The 19,351-nt window shown below is 41.6% G+C and overlaps 7 protein-coding genes across 7 annotated transcripts; 5 read left to right on the forward strand and 2 right to left on the reverse strand.

The window, feature by feature from the left end:
* Positions 1-204: 204 nt before the first annotated feature.
* On the forward strand, positions 205-1,764 carry CYBJADRAFT_131493 (amino acid transporter; the record flags this gene model as incomplete). The annotated part of the gene is made up of 1 exon (XM_020212995.1): positions 205-1,764. One exon carries the CDS (start codon positions 205-207, stop codon positions 1,762-1,764), a length of 1,560 nt encoding a protein of 519 aa, XP_020068588.1.
* Positions 1,765-3,003: 1,239 nt separating this feature from the next.
* CYBJADRAFT_175082 (amino acid transporter) lies at positions 3,004-4,623 on the forward strand (the record flags this gene model as incomplete). Its single annotated transcript, XM_020216653.1, has 1 exon — positions 3,004-4,623. One exon carries the CDS (start codon positions 3,004-3,006, stop codon positions 4,621-4,623), a length of 1,620 nt encoding a protein of 539 aa, XP_020068589.1.
* A 212-nt stretch (positions 4,624-4,835) lies between these two features.
* CYBJADRAFT_169389 (TauD/TfdA dioxygenase family protein) lies at positions 4,836-6,270 on the forward strand. Its single transcript, XM_020215744.1, has one exon. The coding sequence runs from the start codon at positions 5,109-5,111 to the stop codon at positions 6,207-6,209; it is 1,101 nt and encodes a 366-aa protein (XP_020068590.1). The 5' UTR covers positions 4,836-5,108; the 3' UTR covers positions 6,210-6,270.
* A 48-nt stretch (positions 6,271-6,318) lies between these two features.
* On the reverse strand, positions 6,319-7,983 carry CYBJADRAFT_191930 (uncharacterized protein; the record flags this gene model as incomplete). The annotated part of the gene is made up of 1 exon (XM_020217420.1): positions 6,319-7,983. One exon carries the CDS (start codon positions 7,981-7,983, stop codon positions 6,319-6,321), a length of 1,665 nt encoding a protein of 554 aa, XP_020068591.1.
* An 870-nt stretch (positions 7,984-8,853) lies between these two features.
* Positions 8,854-9,786, forward strand: CYBJADRAFT_155025 (aldo/keto reductase; the record flags this gene model as incomplete). Its single annotated transcript, XM_020213443.1, has 1 exon — positions 8,854-9,786. Exon 1 carries the CDS (start codon positions 8,860-8,862, stop codon positions 9,784-9,786), a length of 927 nt encoding a protein of 308 aa, XP_020068592.1. The 5' UTR covers positions 8,854-8,859.
* Positions 9,787-10,118: 332 nt separating this feature from the next.
* On the reverse strand, positions 10,119-13,160 carry CYBJADRAFT_169390 (hydantoinase; the record flags this gene model as incomplete). Its single annotated transcript, XM_020215745.1, has 1 exon — positions 10,119-13,160. Exon 1 carries the CDS (start codon positions 13,058-13,060, stop codon positions 10,121-10,123), a length of 2,940 nt encoding a protein of 979 aa, XP_020068593.1. The 5' UTR covers positions 13,061-13,160.
* Positions 13,161-13,385: 225 nt separating this feature from the next.
* CYBJADRAFT_169391 (isopenicillin N synthase family dioxygenase) lies at positions 13,386-14,578 on the forward strand. The gene has a single exon (XM_020215746.1). It carries the CDS (start codon positions 13,482-13,484, stop codon positions 14,475-14,477), a length of 996 nt encoding a protein of 331 aa, XP_020068594.1. The 5' UTR covers positions 13,386-13,481; the 3' UTR covers positions 14,478-14,578.
* The last annotated feature ends 4,773 nt before the right edge of the window (positions 14,579-19,351 follow it).

Raw genomic sequence — 19,351 nt, forward strand, 5'->3', positions numbered from 1 at the left:
TAGAGATGCCTATTGATTGTAGAACTGAATATAAGAGATGGCAAATATGGCAGTTGTTCTCCAGTAGAGTCCAGTGCTTATGGAAGAATCACTCACAGAGGTGAAAGAAAACAAGATCCAGAAAAGATGGCGAAATCTGTAGCGACCGAGACGAACTTGGAGCTAGGGCTCAACTCAACGAAGGGCTCGGCGGGTCCGCTGAACATGGATGATGAGTTTCTTGCAGAGATGGGTTATAAGCAAGAGTTGAAGCGTGATTATTCCACGCTGGAGGTGTTTGGTATCAGTTTCTCTATTATGGGGCTTCTTCCAAGTATTGCCAGTACCTTAGCTATCGGTCTCACAGGAGGGCCTGTGTCCCTCATCTGGGGTTGGTTCATTACGGGCTTCTTCCTTGTTGCTATAGGCATAGGTATGAGTGAGCTTGCGAGTTCTTACCCAACTTCCGGTGGTTTGTACTTCTGGAGTTACCACTACGCTCCAAAGAACATGAAAATCCCTCTGTCTTTCTTCATTGGTATCACCAACTCTTTGGCTCTGGTGGGTGCGTTGTGCTCTATCACGTATGGTCTTGCTGGTCAGATCCTCTCATGTGCGAGCTTGGCTTACCCTGATCTGGAAGTAACTGATCCAATGACCTATGGTGTTTTTGCCGGCTGTATCATTCTACAGACTATTTTGACATGTGCCTCATCTGCTGCCGTTGCAAGACTACAAAGTGTTAGTATATACGTCAATTGCTTCCTCATTGTTCTCTTCTTCATCGCACTGCCAATTGGAACAAAGAGAAACGTTGGTGGCTTCAATGATGGCTCATACATATTTGGAGACTTTGAGAATTTTAGCGATTGGCCTGATGGATGGGCTTTCATGCAATTTGGATTGATGCCTGCTGTTTGGACAATCGGTGCCTTTGACTCTTGTGTTCACATGTCCGAGGAGGCAAAGAATCCATCAAAAGCGGTCCCTGTTGGTATTATCGGTTCTATCACGGTCTGTTGGATCTTAGGATTCCTCATTAACATTGTTATCTGTGCCTGCATGGTTCCAGACGTCGACCGTCTATTGAACTCAAGTACTGGCCAACCTTTGGCCCAGATTTTCCTTGATTCCCTGGGTAAAAAATGGGCCATTGCTTTCATGGCTTTGATCTCTGTTGGTCAATTCCTTATGGGCTCAAGTGTTCTCGTGGCCATTTCTAGACAGGTGTGGGCCTTTGCCAGAGATGAAGGGTTACCATTTTCCAGAATCATCAAGGTTGTCAACAAGATGTATACACCATTCAATGCTATTTGCTTCAGCTCCATCGTTTCTATCATCATTGGATGTCTTTGTCTCATTGGATCTACAGCAGCTAATGCGCTGTTCTCCTTATCAATTCTTGGTAACTACGTTGCATGGGTGACACCACAGATTTTGAGATTTGTCGTCAAGGATGCAAACTTCATACCAGGAAAATTCTACCTTGGTGATTTCTGGAGTCCTGTTATCAATTGGATCTCCATCGCATTCCAGGTGTTTATCATCATCATGTGCAGTTTCCCAGATTATAAGCATGTTGATAAGGAGACAATGAACTATAGTGCTGTTCTCAATGGTGGTGTATGGATCTTGGCTTTGATATATTTCTACGTATACAAGAGAAAGAAATATTTCGGTCCAAAATCGAACCTGGACGAGGACCAAGAGGAGGTACTCGAGTTTATAGAGGGTCTGGAGGGAACTGAGGCCAGTTCATCGGATGTTCATGCATTAAAGTCTTGAAGTTAGTTAGAAATTGATTTGAAATTATTTTTGGTGAGATATGTAGTCTGGTCTGGTCTGATAAGGAGTTGTAGCATGGCCAGGGGGTTGTACCAAATCCAGAGAACGGTATCAATTACTGTTGAAGTAAAGTCCACGAAGTGTGTAGTCCCAGTATCCCGTTCACCGAAGAATGATACAGCCCTGCAGCAACAAGGCGACTGACAGATTAAGTGGCAAAGCCGGCAATAAACCCGAGCTTTGGCCTTGGTATGGCTGTAAAACGGCACTACGGTTATTGATGCAAACTCACCGGTAACCGATGCCGAGCATGACGTAGATTCCAGGTTGAAGTATCGACTAAATCTTGCAGAACAGAGTATTTTGTTGTTAAGAAGTTCCAGCTGCTTGTGACCATCATTCTGATGACAACTATTTGGCCTATCATTTCCAGCAAGTGGGCTCCACTGGCCCGTTGTACTTGGCTACGGTGTTGATATGAGATCTCCCCTCCTCGTCTACAATTGTGTCCCAACAATTGGAAGTAAAGTTGTCATTTTCTATCCTTGGATGAAACTCTGCAAAGAATGTCCATAGTTGAGGCTGATTCCTCAAACTTGTAGGCTCAATCTGCCACGGACAGTCAACAATCATGGAAGCAGGACAAATAAACACACTATATGTCGTTAATAGTGGCTTGAAGCAAAACCAACAAGCTATTGCCTTAGACCTACCTTGCCAAGACACCATTCTATAAGTCTTGATGATTAGAGCTTGCCGTTTGGTCATACGGAAGTTTCGATATTATGAAACAAAAGACGGTATTCCTCTCTACACGGTTATATACAGGTCACTTCTAGGTAGTGTCATTTCTATCAGCCACTGTGGTTATTGAGTAACTACCTAGCATACATGGAATACATACGTCAAAGCTTGAATTGTGGATCATCAATATGCAGACCAAATAGGCTTAAATGCACTATTCGGGCAGGTCTAGTCGAGTGTGACATTTTAGTGTCAGCATCTGGTGAAATAGAGCAAGCTCGGTCATTGTCTTACTGCGTATTGTGGAACAATGAGTGGATGCTATGCTATATTATTATTCTGCCATAACAATAGTGAGAATCAACAAGAAACTATGAAGATGACACACGTTGTGGCTTCTGCGAGAGACGCTTATAGTCGAGCTATAAATGAGTGATGATCTGCTACGACGACGATCACCATTGTATGGAGTAGGCGATATAAAGCCAAGCAACAATGGACGTTTCTAAAGGGGACTCAGATAACTGTGCTACTCATCCAGTTGTATCTGGAAGAGAGAAACATATCAATGCCAAAGAAACTTCCGATGCATCAGAACTCCTTGCACAGATCGGCTATAAGCAAGAGTTGAAACGTAATATGAGCTCAGTCCAAGTGTTTGGAGTTGCCTTCTCCATTATGGGGATTTTACCATCTGTCGCTTCAACGATGATGACAGGACTCATGGGTGGGCCAGCAACGCTTCTGTGGGGATGGTTCTTAGGAGGTGCTTTCGTATTGACAATTGGTTATTGTATGTCTGAGCTTGCAAGTGCCATTCCAACATCAGGTGGGTTATACTACTGGACACACTACTATGCCCCTCCGAAATGGAGAAACCTCATATCTTTTGTTATCGGTTTAACAAATTCTTCTGCAATAGCTGGTGGGTTATGCTCAATCACATATGGGATGGCTGTCCAGGTTCTCAGTGCTGTTTACATCTCGAAGGACGGAAACTTCAACATTACTAACGGCCAGATCTATGGTGTCTTTGCTGCATGCACAGTAACAGAGCTCTTGGTCTGTTCGCTTGCATCTGGTGTCGTTGCTCGTCTCCAGGGCACATCAATTGTTGCCAATTACATCTTGGTTGTGATATTTTTGATCGCTTTACCAATTGGCACTGCCAAAAATCGATCATTCAACGATGGTAAATTCATATTTGGTCATTTTGAAAACCTCTCTGATTGGCCTGATGGATGGGCTTTCTTCCAATTTGGACTCATGCCAGTTGTTTGGACCATTTGCTGTTTTGATGCGTGTGTTCACATGTCGGAAGAGGCAAAGAATCCCTCAAAATCAGTACCTAGAGGCATTCTAGGATCGATAACAGCCTGCTGGATGATGGGATTTTTCATTATCATTGTGTTAAATGCATGTATGGATCCCAATGTTGAGGAGCTGATCTCCACACCTTCTGGACAGCCTCTCACTCAAATGTTCTACGATGCTTTGGGCAAAAAATGGGCAGTAGCCTTCATTTCATTGACAGCAAGTTGTCAATTCTTAATGGGCTGCAGTATCATGACATCTCTCTCGAGACAGCTTTGGGCTTTTGCAAGAGATGATGGGTTCATTTTTTCTAGTTTTGTCAAAGTTGTGAACAAAAGACTCTCTGTTCCTCTAAGGGCAGTAGGATCTGCTGCAACTATCAGTCTATTGATTGGACTGCTAATCCTGGTTGGAGAGGCTGCCTCGAGTGCACTATTTTCCATTGGTGTTATTGGTAGTTACGTTGCGTGGATGACACCACAGATCTTGCGACTCACCACAGGAAGAGATAAGTTCACTCCGGGATTATTCCATCATGGCATGAAGGCTTCCATAGTGGCTAATGTTTTATCAATCACTTTTATGTGCTTCATTATCGTTCTCGCAATGTTTCCAAGTTCCAGGCACCCAGAGAGCACCTCGATGAACTACGCTGTCGTTATAAATTGTGGAGTGTGGGTCTTAGCCATTGCATATTACTTTGCATATAAGAAGAGGTACTACTTTGGTCCCAAATCAAACTTGGACGAGAGTGAAACCGATGGAATTTCGGCTGCAGATAGCAATGACATTCTCAAATGAAATACCTATATCCAATTTGCTATTCATTATTACTACAATAGTCAACCAATAAAGAAGATAAATATGCCATTCTGCCTTGTCTGCTTGATTCCAGTACCAGTTTAGTCAGCGATTACATAATACGTGTGTGAACCGTGTTTATATCCTGATGCCAGGACTCGTTCATCTTCAACTTCAGCTTAGGCAAAAGATGTTTTGGATTTATACTTACTCAGGATGACAAGACTTACTGTTGCTGGGAACTAAGATGCTGTGGATTGTGGTGAATGCTTCAATGTCGTTAATCAGACCATTGTTAACTTGAAATGCCACAGATATTGGTCCTCCGTATTTACTTCCTATTCTGGCTGTGTTGGCGCCGCCATTATACAAGAGCCACATTTTACGAAGGCATGAACTCCACACACAGAGAAGTATTTAAATAGGCGAAGAGGTCCAATCGATCTGCCCACCATCTCTACAATGCCAACATCAGACGAGAAGAGATGCCGCTAGATATTGTTACCGACAAGGACGGTGTCAAAAGGCTATCCAAGGAGGCATATGACAACTCAAAATACCCCGAGTGGTTGCCAGTTTGGAATCCGAATGTGAAATACCCAGCACCACCTAATAACGATGGCTACATTGATCGTGCCTTCTTTGCTGATCCGAAACTGCCAAATCTATTCCCTGAGGACAGTGACATTGATAAGATTGACCTCAGTCCCAAGTTCGGTACCGAAATTAGAAGCGGTATTCAGTTATCATCCTTGTCAGATGCAGCCAAAGATGAGTTAGCGTTGCTCTTGGCCCAAAGAGGATTTGTTGTTTTCAGAAACCAGGACTTGAAAGACAAAGGTCTAGAATTCAACAGCAATTTTGGAAGATACTTTGGCCCATTGAATCCTACTTCGTTTATTGGAACTCCGGAAACGGAGCCAAACTTCCACATTGTCTATCGTGATCCGAATGAAAAGGTTAACCCCAAACGGGTAGTTGGGATCCATGTCGATGATAACTGGGAGGTGTTCACGCCTGGAGTGACGATCTTTGGAATTTTGGACGGTCCTGAGACAGGTGGCGATACGCTTTTTGTTGATTCGCAGGAGATTTATGAGAGATTTTCTCCAGGGTTCCAAAAGATCTTGGAGACTCTCACTGGTGTATTCTCCAACGTGGGTCCATCGAAAATCAACGGACAAGTGAAGGGATTCCTAAGAACTCCACCTGAGGAGAATTCTCATCCTATAGTAAGAATCCACCCAGTTACTCAGAAGAAAAATGTCTTCTTTAGCCATTTCACCCAGAAGTTTGACAACCTTGATGAAGAAGAATCACAGTTAATCTTCAAATATTTGAAGGACAAGATATATGGTCAACCAGATACACATCTCAGAGCAAGGTGGGAACCTGGAACTGTTGTGCTGTGGGATAACCGTAGATGTCTTCATTCTGCACTTGCTGATTTCGAAGGATCCTCTAGACACTGTTATAGAGTCTCAACGTTTGCTGAGGCACCAGTCACGAATTTTGAGGATTTAAATGAAGAGACGAGAAAGCTCTCTGATGAGCTACAGAAGAAGCTCGGTAACTTAAGTGTATAGGCATACGACTAACATTTATTACGTCATCCTAACAAGAAGTTCAAATAAAAGATCCGTGTGTAAAGCGATAGACAAGAATATAAATAGCATAAAATGGAAACATTATGTCTCACTTGCTTGATTCTTCACGATGCCCTTTGGAAGACACGGAGACACTAACAAGTTCAACACTGTTTGAGCCGCTCAGGCCGTTGACCTCTTCGATCAAGCTACCATCTGGATTGTAGATGTCATCAACCTTTGTACTTGGCTGGATCGTTTTCTTTGGGAATATCTTCTCCAACACGAACAAGCTTGCCATAGACAAAACAATACCAGTGAGGTATGAAAATCTGTAAATGTAGGTCCAGCCTCCACGAGTTTCACCCTGGCAGTCAAAGGCCAAGCCAGGAATAAGGAAAACAGTCCCAACAAAGAAAGAAGCAATAGATCTCCAATCGATTCCATTCCAAAACCAATAAATTGATTCGCTATTGTTGATATAAAGGTCCTTTAGCAAAATCTTTCTCTTGTAAGTGACGAAATAGGTGAAGATGACATTACCAGTTTGAGCAGATGCAAAGCAACCCCAACCAGTACCAAACACTATCACAGCTTTGGCACTTGTTAAAATCTTCCAGGGCCATATCAAGATACCAATGGCCATAACAATAAACGTACCTCTTCTGATATTGATATACTTTGGAAACAAACCAGCCATATCCATGGAAGACGATAAAGAGTTCAATAGCAGGTTAATTGCAAGCTGTTGGGAAAGGAAAGATGCCGAAGCGAAGAAAACAGCAGCTCTAGAAGCAGAGTTAAAGTTGTTGTACTTTAGAATTGTTGCCAGCAACGTAATTGGGTTCCAAATCACCTCACCGATGAATTCGTTTGACGCAGAAGTGCTGATAGATCCCATTATACATGCAAAGACCAACGCTGTAGGAGCACCAATCATTTGGGAATACATAGGACCACGTTTGGTTTTGGAGTATCTTGTAAAATCAGATTGACCCAAAATACCTGTTCCTGCACTACCCAATATGGAGAATATACCTTGGACACATGCCCATCCAAGAGATCCACTAGGATAGTTACCAGAGGGCTTACTGAAGAGTTCTCCGACACCGTGTGCATGTTTGACACAGTATCCGAGCATCCCAAAGAAAGTACCCACTATGAAGAAAGTAACAGTTCTGAAAAACCAGTGTAAATTCTCCGGTTTTATGAACAGACAGGGAACCATTAGACCACAATAGACCATCAGACCAACAAGATTGGCTGATGTAATGTCGTTTTTGTTGTCAAATGAATCCCAAGTTAAGAACGATGGACTTAGACAACTGATCATCACCGCCGCAGCTTGAGCGCCGTAGTAGGCCTGAACACCCCACCAGATGATACCAGTGATGATTCTAAGGACAATACCGAACTTGGCACCTTGAATACCATAAACCATACGAGCTAGCACTGGATAACCAATATGATGGTAAGCACCAATAATACCCATCAAAACTGCGCACATTCCGTACAACACACCTGCTGCAAACGAGCAGAGAATAGCCTGTTTGACGCTTAAACCGTACCCAACCAGTGAGGAGCCGGTGGTGTAGCCTGTGATTGAACAGGCCTCAATAATCCAGTACATGGCATACGCTGATGGCGACCATGTTCTTCTATTTTTCCCGAATGGAATCAGATCTCTATTTGTTAACGGATCGTTCTCATAACCTTCATCTGTGGGGACTTGGAGTCTCTCTTTCCATCCTTTGGAGAAAACTCCCTTAATCATAATAGCTTCTTGTCCTTGAAAGACACAGATGCTTGATTATCGGTAGCTGAAAGTGTGCACTTCCCTGTGCGCTTATATACCTTTGCGCTATACGTAGAGAGCTAATTATTCCCGATGATTGAAAAGCCTCTATCATGCACAACTAAAGCATAAAGAACAACCTCAATCGCCTTCTTATCACAATGAATGCTGCTCCCCCTCCTGGCCGTCAGTTAGCTTTATCACAACTAAAACAGGATCGTTTATTCTTGACCAAGGACACCAATTATCCATTTCGGATCTGCTTTGGGAAACTATTACTCACGCGGCTGTATACAAGGCCGGACCTTATCTCAAAAAGAGAACGTTTTTCTCCCGAGATACCTTGTTTGTCTTCATCTCCACCTGAGAAACAAGCACCAAAAGTACACCAATTCAAAGGAATTGATAGCGAGACCGTTGGAATCTGTCGAAATAGAAATGCAAAAGAGGCCGGTATACAGTGGTCCTGATTGGTGGCGGTGTGAATGTGTAATTGATAAGGTACTGGTGGCGGTTCCCTGTGGTATTTACCCGAGTTATGTACGGTAAATCTACTGTGTTGACGCACTCAACCACTGAGGTGAAAGTCTATTTTCCCCCAGAGTCTCCACCAAGATCCGCCACCAAGATCCGCCACCATGATCCTCCACCGAGGTACTCCACCGTGATCAGATTCTATGGTATAGAGACGTGGAATGAAGATAAGGCCGCCACTTTTCAAGTTGTTCTATCAAAGTGATAACAGTTTGTTATATTCAGAGGTGATGTTGTACCTGGGCTCTTAAGAAAAGGGGAAAATCCATTGATTGCTGGTACCGTCCTTCCTCCTTTTAGCTCGAGGACTCAGGAACTACAATGACAACCGTGCTCAACAATGGAGTGGAGATGCCACTGTTTGGATTAGGAACATGGCAATCGCCTTCTGAACAAGTTTCTAAAGCTGTGGAACATGCTCTTCGTACCGGTTACACCCACATAGATACTGCGATGATATATGGGAATGAGGATGCAGTTGGGAAAGGTATCAAAGACTCTGATGTACCAAGGGAGAACTTCTTCCTCACCACCAAGCTATGGAACTCGGACCACGATCCAAAGGATGTCCCTAAAGCTCTTGATGAAAGCTTGAAGAAACTAGGTGTTGATTATGTTGATCTCTACCTTATGCACTATCCAGCTGCTCATGATAAGCAGAAGTTCGATGCAAGTGGTGAATTGTCGGTTGTCGATATTGACTATATAGACACTTGGAAAGCGATGGAATCCCTCTTGGACACTGGTAAAGTTAGAGCAATTGGTGTTTCAAACTTCTCCAGGGGTGAAATGGAGCGTCTGTTGGAGTCATGCACTATTAAACCTCAAGTGCACCAGATGGAATTGCACCCCTACTTGAAGCAACAGGAGTTTTTAGATTGGCATAAAGGGCAGGAAATACATGTTACTGCTTATTCTGCGTTTGGAAATCAAAATCCAACTTATCATTTGGATGGAGAACCTCGCATTCTATCCCACCCAGATGTCCAGATGGTTGCCAAAAAGTTGGGCATCAGCGCTTCTCAAGTGGTTATTGCATGGGCTTTGAAGAGAGGAACCTCTGTGATCCCAAAGAGCGTTACACCTGCAAGAATTGACGAAAATTTGCAAGGTAGCAAAGTCGTTCTCAGTGAGGATGACTTCAATGTGATCAACAACCTGGGTTATTCTATTAGATACTGTGATTACGGCCCTGACGTTGGGTATTGGTTCTATAAGGATTTAGAGGCACCAGGAAAGAAGCCATAAATATGTATTCATATTGAACCTTTGCATGGATTTACTTGGTATACTGTAGTGGGCTGGTCAGAGGCATCCAACAAAGAAGCCGAAGAGAGAGTTCCCAACCCATAGTTATTCCTCCTTTTTGATCCTCTTTAATTTCATTGGCTGGATGAAAATTATCAAGATATGGAAATGTAGCAATCATCAGTATACCATCATCACGATTGGAGCAATTCCCATGTGTGAGGCGTGATTTCATGTGGATATATTGCGTTAAGTAGCGGAATTGGAAGACTAATGATAGTTTCAAACAGCATGGTGCTACAAACTTCGAGTTATAAAAGATCAAACATAGATTTCAGTCTGAGAAGAATTCATCAAAGACAGTTAATGGGGGCTTATACTCTGAGATAGGCTTGTAGTCAACATCCTCCAGATCAAAGCCCTTGGGACCACCAATCTCAATGGCCTTCGTGGTTGATGTCCATTTATCACTAGGCGCAATACCTAGAACAAATACAAATAACCCATACCTATAATCCGGTGTACCAACAGCTTCACCAGTGTTTGAGTCAATGATCGATATCAGGTCGGGAACAGAACATACAACTTTGTCATCAATCTTTGCATAGATGTTCTCATTTTTGAATGGAATCGTCATGACATGTGTTTTGTCTAAAGATTCGATAAGAACATCACCCCAAACATGACCTTTATGGAGCCTTCTTTCAACACCGACGATTTTTCCTTCAAACAATAGTTTACCACTATTGCCAAAGGCCTCTAAGATCCGTTGTGGCATTTTATAGATTTCAGATCTTTGTCTGGCAATTCTCACGGCTCTTCCAATTCTCCAGGCCAAGGATAAAGACCCATGGATGGTGTTAAGTGTGGTGGTCTTCTCATCCATTGGTGGGTTGATAAGATCAACAGTACACCCAATTTCTGACAAAGACGCTCTCAGGACCTTCTCGAGTAAGTAATCACTCTTTGTTTCAGCAACAATGATGGTATTCCCGTTACCGTTGCTTGCAACCAGCGGAGGATAGCACGGTTTGCCATCCTCAGAATTCACAACAGGTATGGTTTGCCAATGGGTTGGGTATGCCCTTCCCATGAGATCACAATCGATCACAGGAACATTTAGTTGAGAAGATGTTGCAACACGAAAGACAGACATTCCATTTCCACCACCAATTTCAACAGGGAAGACCAAATCAATGGACTTGCCTGTGAACTTCTTCATGACTTCAACACATTTAACCATCCCAGGTCCTTTCAGTTGTTCATTAGAGACTGTTGGAGATCCAGCACTGCATAGAGATCCAATGCTACCAGTACCTTTGGTGTATTTAGCGATATCTTTTGTATCAACCACACAGATAGTTTCGCCTTTCCTCAAAAGATTTCTGGTTGACAAGAATTCAGGAAATGGATCTCCACCTCCACCGCAGCCAAGGATATAAGTACCGATTCTGAGAAGTTCTAAATCAATCTCACTCAAGATCCATTGCCTTTCGCTATTTATGACGGGCTTGTAACTCAGATAATCAAAGGCATCAAGATCAACTTCAGCTTGCTCTTGAACATGTGAATCTTTGAAGATCCCAGATCTTGCTTCAGATCTTATATTCAAAGAGCGACTGAACTTCTGTTTGATAACGTCGTAGTCAATATCTGAGATGGTTTTGACCATAAACTCGTAAGCCCCATCACAATATGGAATTGGTTCACTGGAAATATAGGCTATTTTCGTTGATGATACAAGTGCACCCTTCTCATGTGCCTTTTCGATAGCCTCCTGCTTCAACTGCTCTAAAATCTCTTCTTTTGGTTCTCCATTAAGCTGTCTAATGACGTGAACCTCTGAAGAGATTTTTCCCAAAGCTGCACCAATAGCGTTTGCAACTCCATAGAACTCTGGTCTAATGACTTTGGAAGCACCATTCAAGTTCTCTGGGATTATAAATGAACCTCCACCAACAGCAATCACAGTGACATCTTCTGGCGACGTCTTCATCTTATCAACAACGATTTCAAGCATCAGCTTAACACGCTCTTGGAACTTTGCGATGAACTCTTCAGAGAAACGATTTTTGACTTTGGAAGAATCGCCAATGGTCAAGTTGCTATCTGCTGCAACTGCAACGTCAGACGCTGTGACCTCGTTACCTTCGAATATCAATGCCCTGGTCAAAATTTGGGATCCAACAGACTCAGGGCCCACTAAGATGTCACCGTTGACTTCACGAACCAAGGAGCCGCCTCCAAGTCCAATGCTTTCAACATGGGGCATGCCAAAGTTTAACCGGACAGAACCAATGTTGCAATAAGAAGATGACTCTCTGGGAAATCCAGTTGGAAGCAACAATCCCACGTCTGCAGTAGTTCCACCAACATCGACAACAATGGCTTGTTTACCAATAACATTACCAAGAAACGAAGCACCTCTCATAGAATTTGTTGTTCCAGAGGAAAAAGTTCTTATTGGAAACTTCAAGCATTCATGAGCTGACAGGACAGTTCCGTCATTTTGGGTAAGAAATACAGGACAATGAAATCCCATCCTGTTCTCAATGGCATCCACAATCGACCCTATTATTCTTTCAGAGAATGACAAGATCGAAGCATTCAAAATGGATGCATTTTCCCTTTCTATATATCCAACACCAGAAACTTCGTGGGACATAACAACCTTGGCACATGGATATACCTTGAGAATCATCTCCTTCACTTGTATCTCTTGTTCAGGGTTGAGCGAAGAGAAAATCCCATTGATGACAATTGAGGAAATATTCTTACCTTTGATTTCATCAACGTGTTTCATCACCTCATTCTCATCAACAGGTTGAATGCTTTTACCGTCGACATGGAATCCTCCATTCAAGTAACCGACATATCCTTCCATTATGCTTCTTAAGCCGTTTGGAAAGCTTGAAAAAGGAGGAATCTCACGAGAATAAGGACCACAGAGTCTGAGAATGGCGACTTTCTCCAAGCGTGAAGCATCTTGCTCAATAACTGCATTTATGAAATGGGTTGTACCAATTGTCACTGATGTAATATCATTCTTATCGATACCGATTGCATCTTCCATCAACTTTGATACACCATTTGATATACCATCTGATACATCATTTGTTGTAACCGACTTGTTCCAGCTGATCACTCCTTTATTAGCTTCGTTGACTCTGTGCGGATCAACAAGCACAGAGTCTGTGTTTGTTCCTCCAACATCCACACCTATCAGTAAAGTTCTTGTCATTGAGGTTTGTTGTAAAACATCGTGTTGAACCATTGTTGCAGACTGGGCACCTGTATCCTTGATATAGCTACTCCAGAGTTCGCTCCATACTGTTTTCGCTCGAGTAAACTCTGCTGATAAGGGAGTCTTTTCTTCGTCAATACCGAGAGTGTTTGATGTCTACTCGATTCTTTTTCTTCTTTGCATCAACACCCACTTTTTCTGGTGGCGGTGGACTGAAAGATAGCCCACCTATTCGTCGGTGGCGGTATGGCTCGATAATCCTCCACCGAAGTTTATCCATATGCTGTGAATTTGTTATCAGCTTTTCAAAACAATGTGTTCTTCCTTCTGTTCTAAATGGGGTGATTCTTTACAAGTCTATTAAGATATTTAAGAGCATGACTTCTCATATGGATTCAGCAGATGAGGAATGATGACTTACACTAAGTCCAAGTCATCCATACTGTCTACAATGCCTTCTAAAGACTTTTCTGTTCCTGTGATTGATTTCCAGGAATTTATTAACGGTACAGAGCAAGGAAAGCTTGCCGTGGGTAAAGAGATGGTGAGAGTTATGCGAGAGGTTGGATTCATGTATATCATCAACCATGGAATCTCTGAACTTGACCAGCAACGTATGTTCCAGTGGTCGAAGAAGTTCTTTGAGCTAAGTCCAGAACAAAAGGAAAAATGTCCTCACCCAATTGAAGGTGCACATCATAGAGGCTGGTCCCATATTGGCAAAGAGAAAGTGGTTCAGATGGTTTTTGATAAAGACGAAGTTAACAAACTTCGCAAGGTTCCTGATGTCAAAGAGTCATTTGATCTGGGGAATGATAACAACGAGAGGTTTTACAACATTTGGCCAGATGATGATGATATTCCAGGTTTCAAGGAATACTGCAAGTATTACTTCAAAATCAGTGATGCCACTGGTAAGTTGTTTTTGAGAGCCATAGCCTTGGGTATGGACCTTGATGAAGAGTTTTTCCTGCCTTACCACAGTGAGTCTGATAACCAGCTGAGATTACTCCATTATCCTCCAACAGATGAGAACTCGTTAAAAACAGGTGAGGCGGAAAGAATCGCAGCACATACGGATTTTGGAACATTGACTATGCTCTTGCAAGACGAATGTGGAGGTTTACAAGTTGAGGATCCATTTAATAAGGGTGTGTTCCTCCCTGCACCATATATCAAAAACTCTATTGTCGTCAATACTGGTGATTTCTTGATGAGATGGTCGAACGACCAACTTATTTCTACTCTGCACAGGGTGACTAATCCCCCAGTTGATTCTGAAACAGGGGTTTCCAAGGCACGTTATTCTATACCTTTCTTTATCAGTGCAAACAAGGACAAGATTGTTGATGCTCTGGATGGCACCTACTCAAAGGAAAACCCTAAGAAGTATGCACCAATAACCGCAGGTGAGTACCTCGCAGCTCGCTTAAATGCAACATACTGAACAGTGCTTTACAAGTTCTAGTTATCGTGTGGCTCTTGTTGTGCTCCATCATACTACTTAAAGAGTGTTATATACGTGTTGTAGATACAACAATAGTTCTACCTTATCTTCAAATACAAATTAAGTAGACTTTTCTGCAGTAGAGACCAATAGGTTGTGCATTGTTAGTGGAATGTAGTAGAGCTGTGACATGTACACTAATTGACTACACATACCAAAACGTTATGAAGATGAGTAAAGCTTGGATTGATGACAATTTTGTATCATTGTAATAGTTCTGAAGTGGACTTGATGACAGTTTTGAGATCATGCAAGAGAAGACCATCACACACCATCGTTGACTTGAAGAGAGATTGCTTTGAGCATCAACACGGGTACGAGAAAATTTGTGCTAAACTTATCGTCTAGATAAATTTACATTGACTTGTCATTTACCTCGGATATACATGTATTTGCATCCAAGAATCACACGTTTATGTACTTTGTGGCAATTGTGTATTGGTCGGAAGTGCTGATATATCACAGTCTTGACAATTGGTCATTAAGGTATGTGATATCGTATTAGGTAATCGAGGTTATTGTATCTTTCGATATTTTATTCTGCGTAACATCCGAATTGGAGATGCGTCGATACATGGTAATATGGCATATTATGAAAAACTCCGATATTGTGTAGAAGCTGGATGAGCTGTCGCTGTGTTAGGTTAATCCACATCATCTTCAAGCATTATTGCAAGTATCTTTGTAACCAGAGTGTACTCTATTATGGTCCGGTCCTGGTAATACTATATGATAGACCATGGTATGTCTATCTATTGTGATATGTCATCAGCATCAGGATATTTATAGGCATTTGACTGTCCACTGTTGATTAGTCTCTACTTGGTGCCTTATCTCTACTGAGCTCAGTAAGTCACTGAGCTTGGGACGGTAAGAAATCAACAAGCGAACTATATAAATTTCGTTGCCTCTTAGATACATATAAGCTTAGGCAATATTAGAGGCTAAGGGTTCTTATTTATAATCCTCAGAAATACTACTGGGGCTTATAGATCATCAATCTGGATACCATCTGATACAGTTCCTTCTAAACAGTCCATTGTTTTTGCTGTTTTCATAATGAACTATTAGGAGTCATGTGAGCTTGGAATACCAGATTTATGTTCCATTGTCCAACCAAGACTGGATTACTTGACCATCAACCTGGCTGCAAGTCAAATTGGGAAGTTCTGTTGTGCAGCTAAGAGTGTATTGACGTCTGATAAGGTTCAATTCTTCAAGTGGTATTAACCTCAATCCCATGTTTGGATATCCTTGATAACGTTTTGCTAATTGAATCATTCGAAGAGAATCCTGCCCTTGGGAGCTTCTACTTGTTTGTTGACAACCTTCACAGAACAACAAGAGAAAATTTCATCCTCATCCATTGAAAAAGATCAATGATTGTTGAGACTCAGCGTGAGTACCGCTAGTGTGGATGTTGATGTATAGTCGTTATTCCACAACTATGGGAAACGTGATCTGGATACATTTGCTATAACTGACTATGTGGGAAACAAAACTGAAAAATAAGGACCAAGCTACTTTGATGGGTATTAAAAGATAATTGAGTGGGATGGAACCTTCTGGTACTATCATTTAGAAGTAATTGGTATGAATGTTAGCTGGTAAGGGCCATTGTAGAGATTAAATTTCTTCTGTGATGATTTGAAATTTGCTGTTTCGGTCATACCATTGCTCTTTTTTTATTCCACATTTTAACTGTGAGTCAATACAAATACTCTCAGAATAACCCAACACGATTGCCATATGGTGATTCAAAAGCATCGAAAGTGTAGAGTAATTGCTATCAACAGCTCAAACTTCCCCCGTGGTTCTTGAAAACCGTTGTCTTTTGTTGTTACTGCCATATTTTGAGCTATGACATAACCTAAGCCTATTGATTCCCGTTCACTCTGTTTTCCAAACGTTTTAATTTCTGTTACAGAGTATAAAACACTCTTTATGAGTCACCAGATATCTCCTCTTTGATAGATTCACGCTGATGGTATCTTGACGAGTATGAATCGACCGTTGTTGATACTCATTGGGTCTTTGTAAATGAAGTCATCCAGTCATGGCCACATTGCGCTGATTCCACATGCAATGCATAGTTGTTTGCTTATTTGTATATGACAAAGAGCTATACTAACTGTACTTCAAGTGCATTCTCTATGGATCAAAGCTGTTGTTGTCATTGAAGGTTGGGGAAGTAGCTATCGTTGTTGTGTTTCTATGGTTTCACATTTGTTGACTCCAAACATCCGAACATCAAAATTGAGCGGGGATTGAGAAAACATCAACAAAGCAAAGGGGGTCTCTCCTATATCAACACACTTATTCCCTTAACAGTCTAAGCTTGGAAATGTTGGAAGATGGTAACTTTAGGGTACAATGTTGCTATGTATCATATAAGGCTACTCCAAATGGTTTGAAAAGCTTTGAGTGACTGTGAAAGTCTCAAGATCTGTGTTAGAGGTGGCATATATGAAAGTCCCAATGGTTTCACGTGGTGTACAAGACTTTGTCTTCCACTGAGAGATCTGGAGGGGAAGACTGGTATCAATGGATCACATAGACCATTCGGTTAACTTATGAGCCAAATCACAGATCAAAAGGCCACCTCAGTTCCTCACGACGAGGTATGGCCCTATCTCCTTGACTAAAGCTTCACACAGCTCTGAATCAACACACCTACACGTATGAATTGGCATTTCCATATGGTTTCAAGAGTAATTATGTGATACATTATACTGATAGATTGTATCAATATCCGAGTATTCTTGTTTTCTATTGCGTAATGGTATTATGTGGCTCTCTATTGCTCTTTGGTATAAGTGAAACACAAATGTGAGGTGTCTCTTGAAACAGTCCACCATTACTCGACATTAATCAAAGGAGAAGTACACATTACCAATAGTCAATGAGGGCTAGACATTTCTGAATTATGAAACTGCCTTGGTGGCTTTATCTTCACTCCTCATAGAACTACATCGATTTCTAATTGAAACTGGTGATGGTCTTAGTGATTCATGAAACAGCTCGCATTTACGGATCTCAGACAAGATGACAGTTGTATACCACATATGGTGCATTTTCTGGGAAGCCAGTTATGCTATGAGACTTGTCTGAATGTTCTGCGCTGTGTTCCCAAAGAGCTCTGTTGTCTAACTTGGAAATATCGTTGATTCCAATGACCAAGGAAATAGGTCTTATCCATAGACAACAGAAACCAAGGGATAAACAAGACAGTACTCAAAACGGATCATATGGAACCAGAGGTGTGATTTGTGACTGATCTGAAGGTTTTATCATGAGTCACTGGTGTATTGTCTCGACTTCAAATTGAAGAAGATTATTTACAACATCCAAAGCATTTGATGATACAGGCTCTACTTACACAGTCCAACAGAGAGCTTGAGCACACAGCAACTACAGGATATCCTGTTGACAATTAACTATACGATGTGACTTGTTATAATGTTTCATCATGGGTTTGATTCGAACTCTGTTGTCTTCCAAATGGTGGTGGATAATCATGTGGAATTTGAACCACAAGAAATGTCTGGTTCCTGTATTGCATTTGTTGGAGATTCAACCGGATGTCTCAAGTCATTGATGTATTTCTATCAGCAGACATAGTGAACAATGTATTTGGTTGTTCATCTAAAGAAATATAAACTTCAACAATCTAAGAGGCTAACCACTTTTATTTATAATCCATCCAAGATACACTACTGAGACTGAGGGATCATCAATCTAGACGCCATCTGGTATTGTCATCATTTCATATGATCCATGGGCTTTGCTTTATTAGTAAGTCCATGTCTCTTGGCTCCACATGAGATGTCTCAGCAACTGATACATTTGTCATCGAGTGATTGGGACTCAAGTTCTCGAATGATTTATGACTGTTGCTACTTTGGTCATTACTTTTTATGTCACTTTTAGACGGAGATTTATTATCGGAACTAGAGTGAACGACACACGATCATTACCTTGGTGTGAGTCAGAGATATGGAATTAGCAGAGCTGCTATAGTGGATGGTCTAAGACTTTGCTACGTTTGGATACAGCTCTTCTTGTTACTTTTGTATTGTGAACTTTGGGATAACCAAATTTATTGATCACCATTCACTCTGTTTTCCAAATGCTTCACTTCGAATGACACAATATACTGTACACTTTCTGTACCATAAAGTGTATGTCTTGATAGATTTAGGCTTTGGTTATGTCTTGACAAGTATGAATTGACCTTTGTTACTCATTTGGCCTTTTATAGCTGAAGTCATCCAGCCATAACGACCTTGTGCTGAATCTACAAGCTACACATAGGTAGTGACATGATTTTCTATGATACAGAGCTAAACTTCTTGTACTTCAAGTCTGTTCTCTATGGATCAAAACCGTTGTTGTCATTAAACTTTGGGGAAGTATCGTTGATGCGTTGCTATAGTTTTACATTTGCTGGCTCCAAACATCCGAACATCAAAATTGAGCGAGGGTTGAGAAAAAACATCAACAAAGCAAAGGGGAATTTCCTATATCAACAAACTTATTCCATTGGCAATTTAAGCACTGAGCCTTTGGAAGATGATGGCTTTAGGATGGAATGCTTCTGCGTATCACATAAGGCTAGTCCAAATGACTTGAAAAGCTTTGAGTGACTGCGAAAGTCACAACAACAGTGCTAGAGGAAGAAATGAGAGTTTTAAGGGGCTCAACTACTATACAAGAATTGGTCTTCCAATGAGAGCTTTGAAGTTTGACACGTGTATCAGTGGATCATATGGACCATCTTGATAGTTTCTTTCTCAAAGGACTGGGTGAAAAGC

The sequence above is a fragment of the Cyberlindnera jadinii genome (genome assembly GCF_001661405.1).
Source record: "Cyberlindnera jadinii NRRL Y-1542 unplaced genomic scaffold CYBJAscaffold_16, whole genome shotgun sequence".
NCBI classification, from domain to species: domain Eukaryota; kingdom Fungi; phylum Ascomycota; class Saccharomycetes; order Phaffomycetales; family Wickerhamomycetaceae; genus Williopsis; species Williopsis jadinii.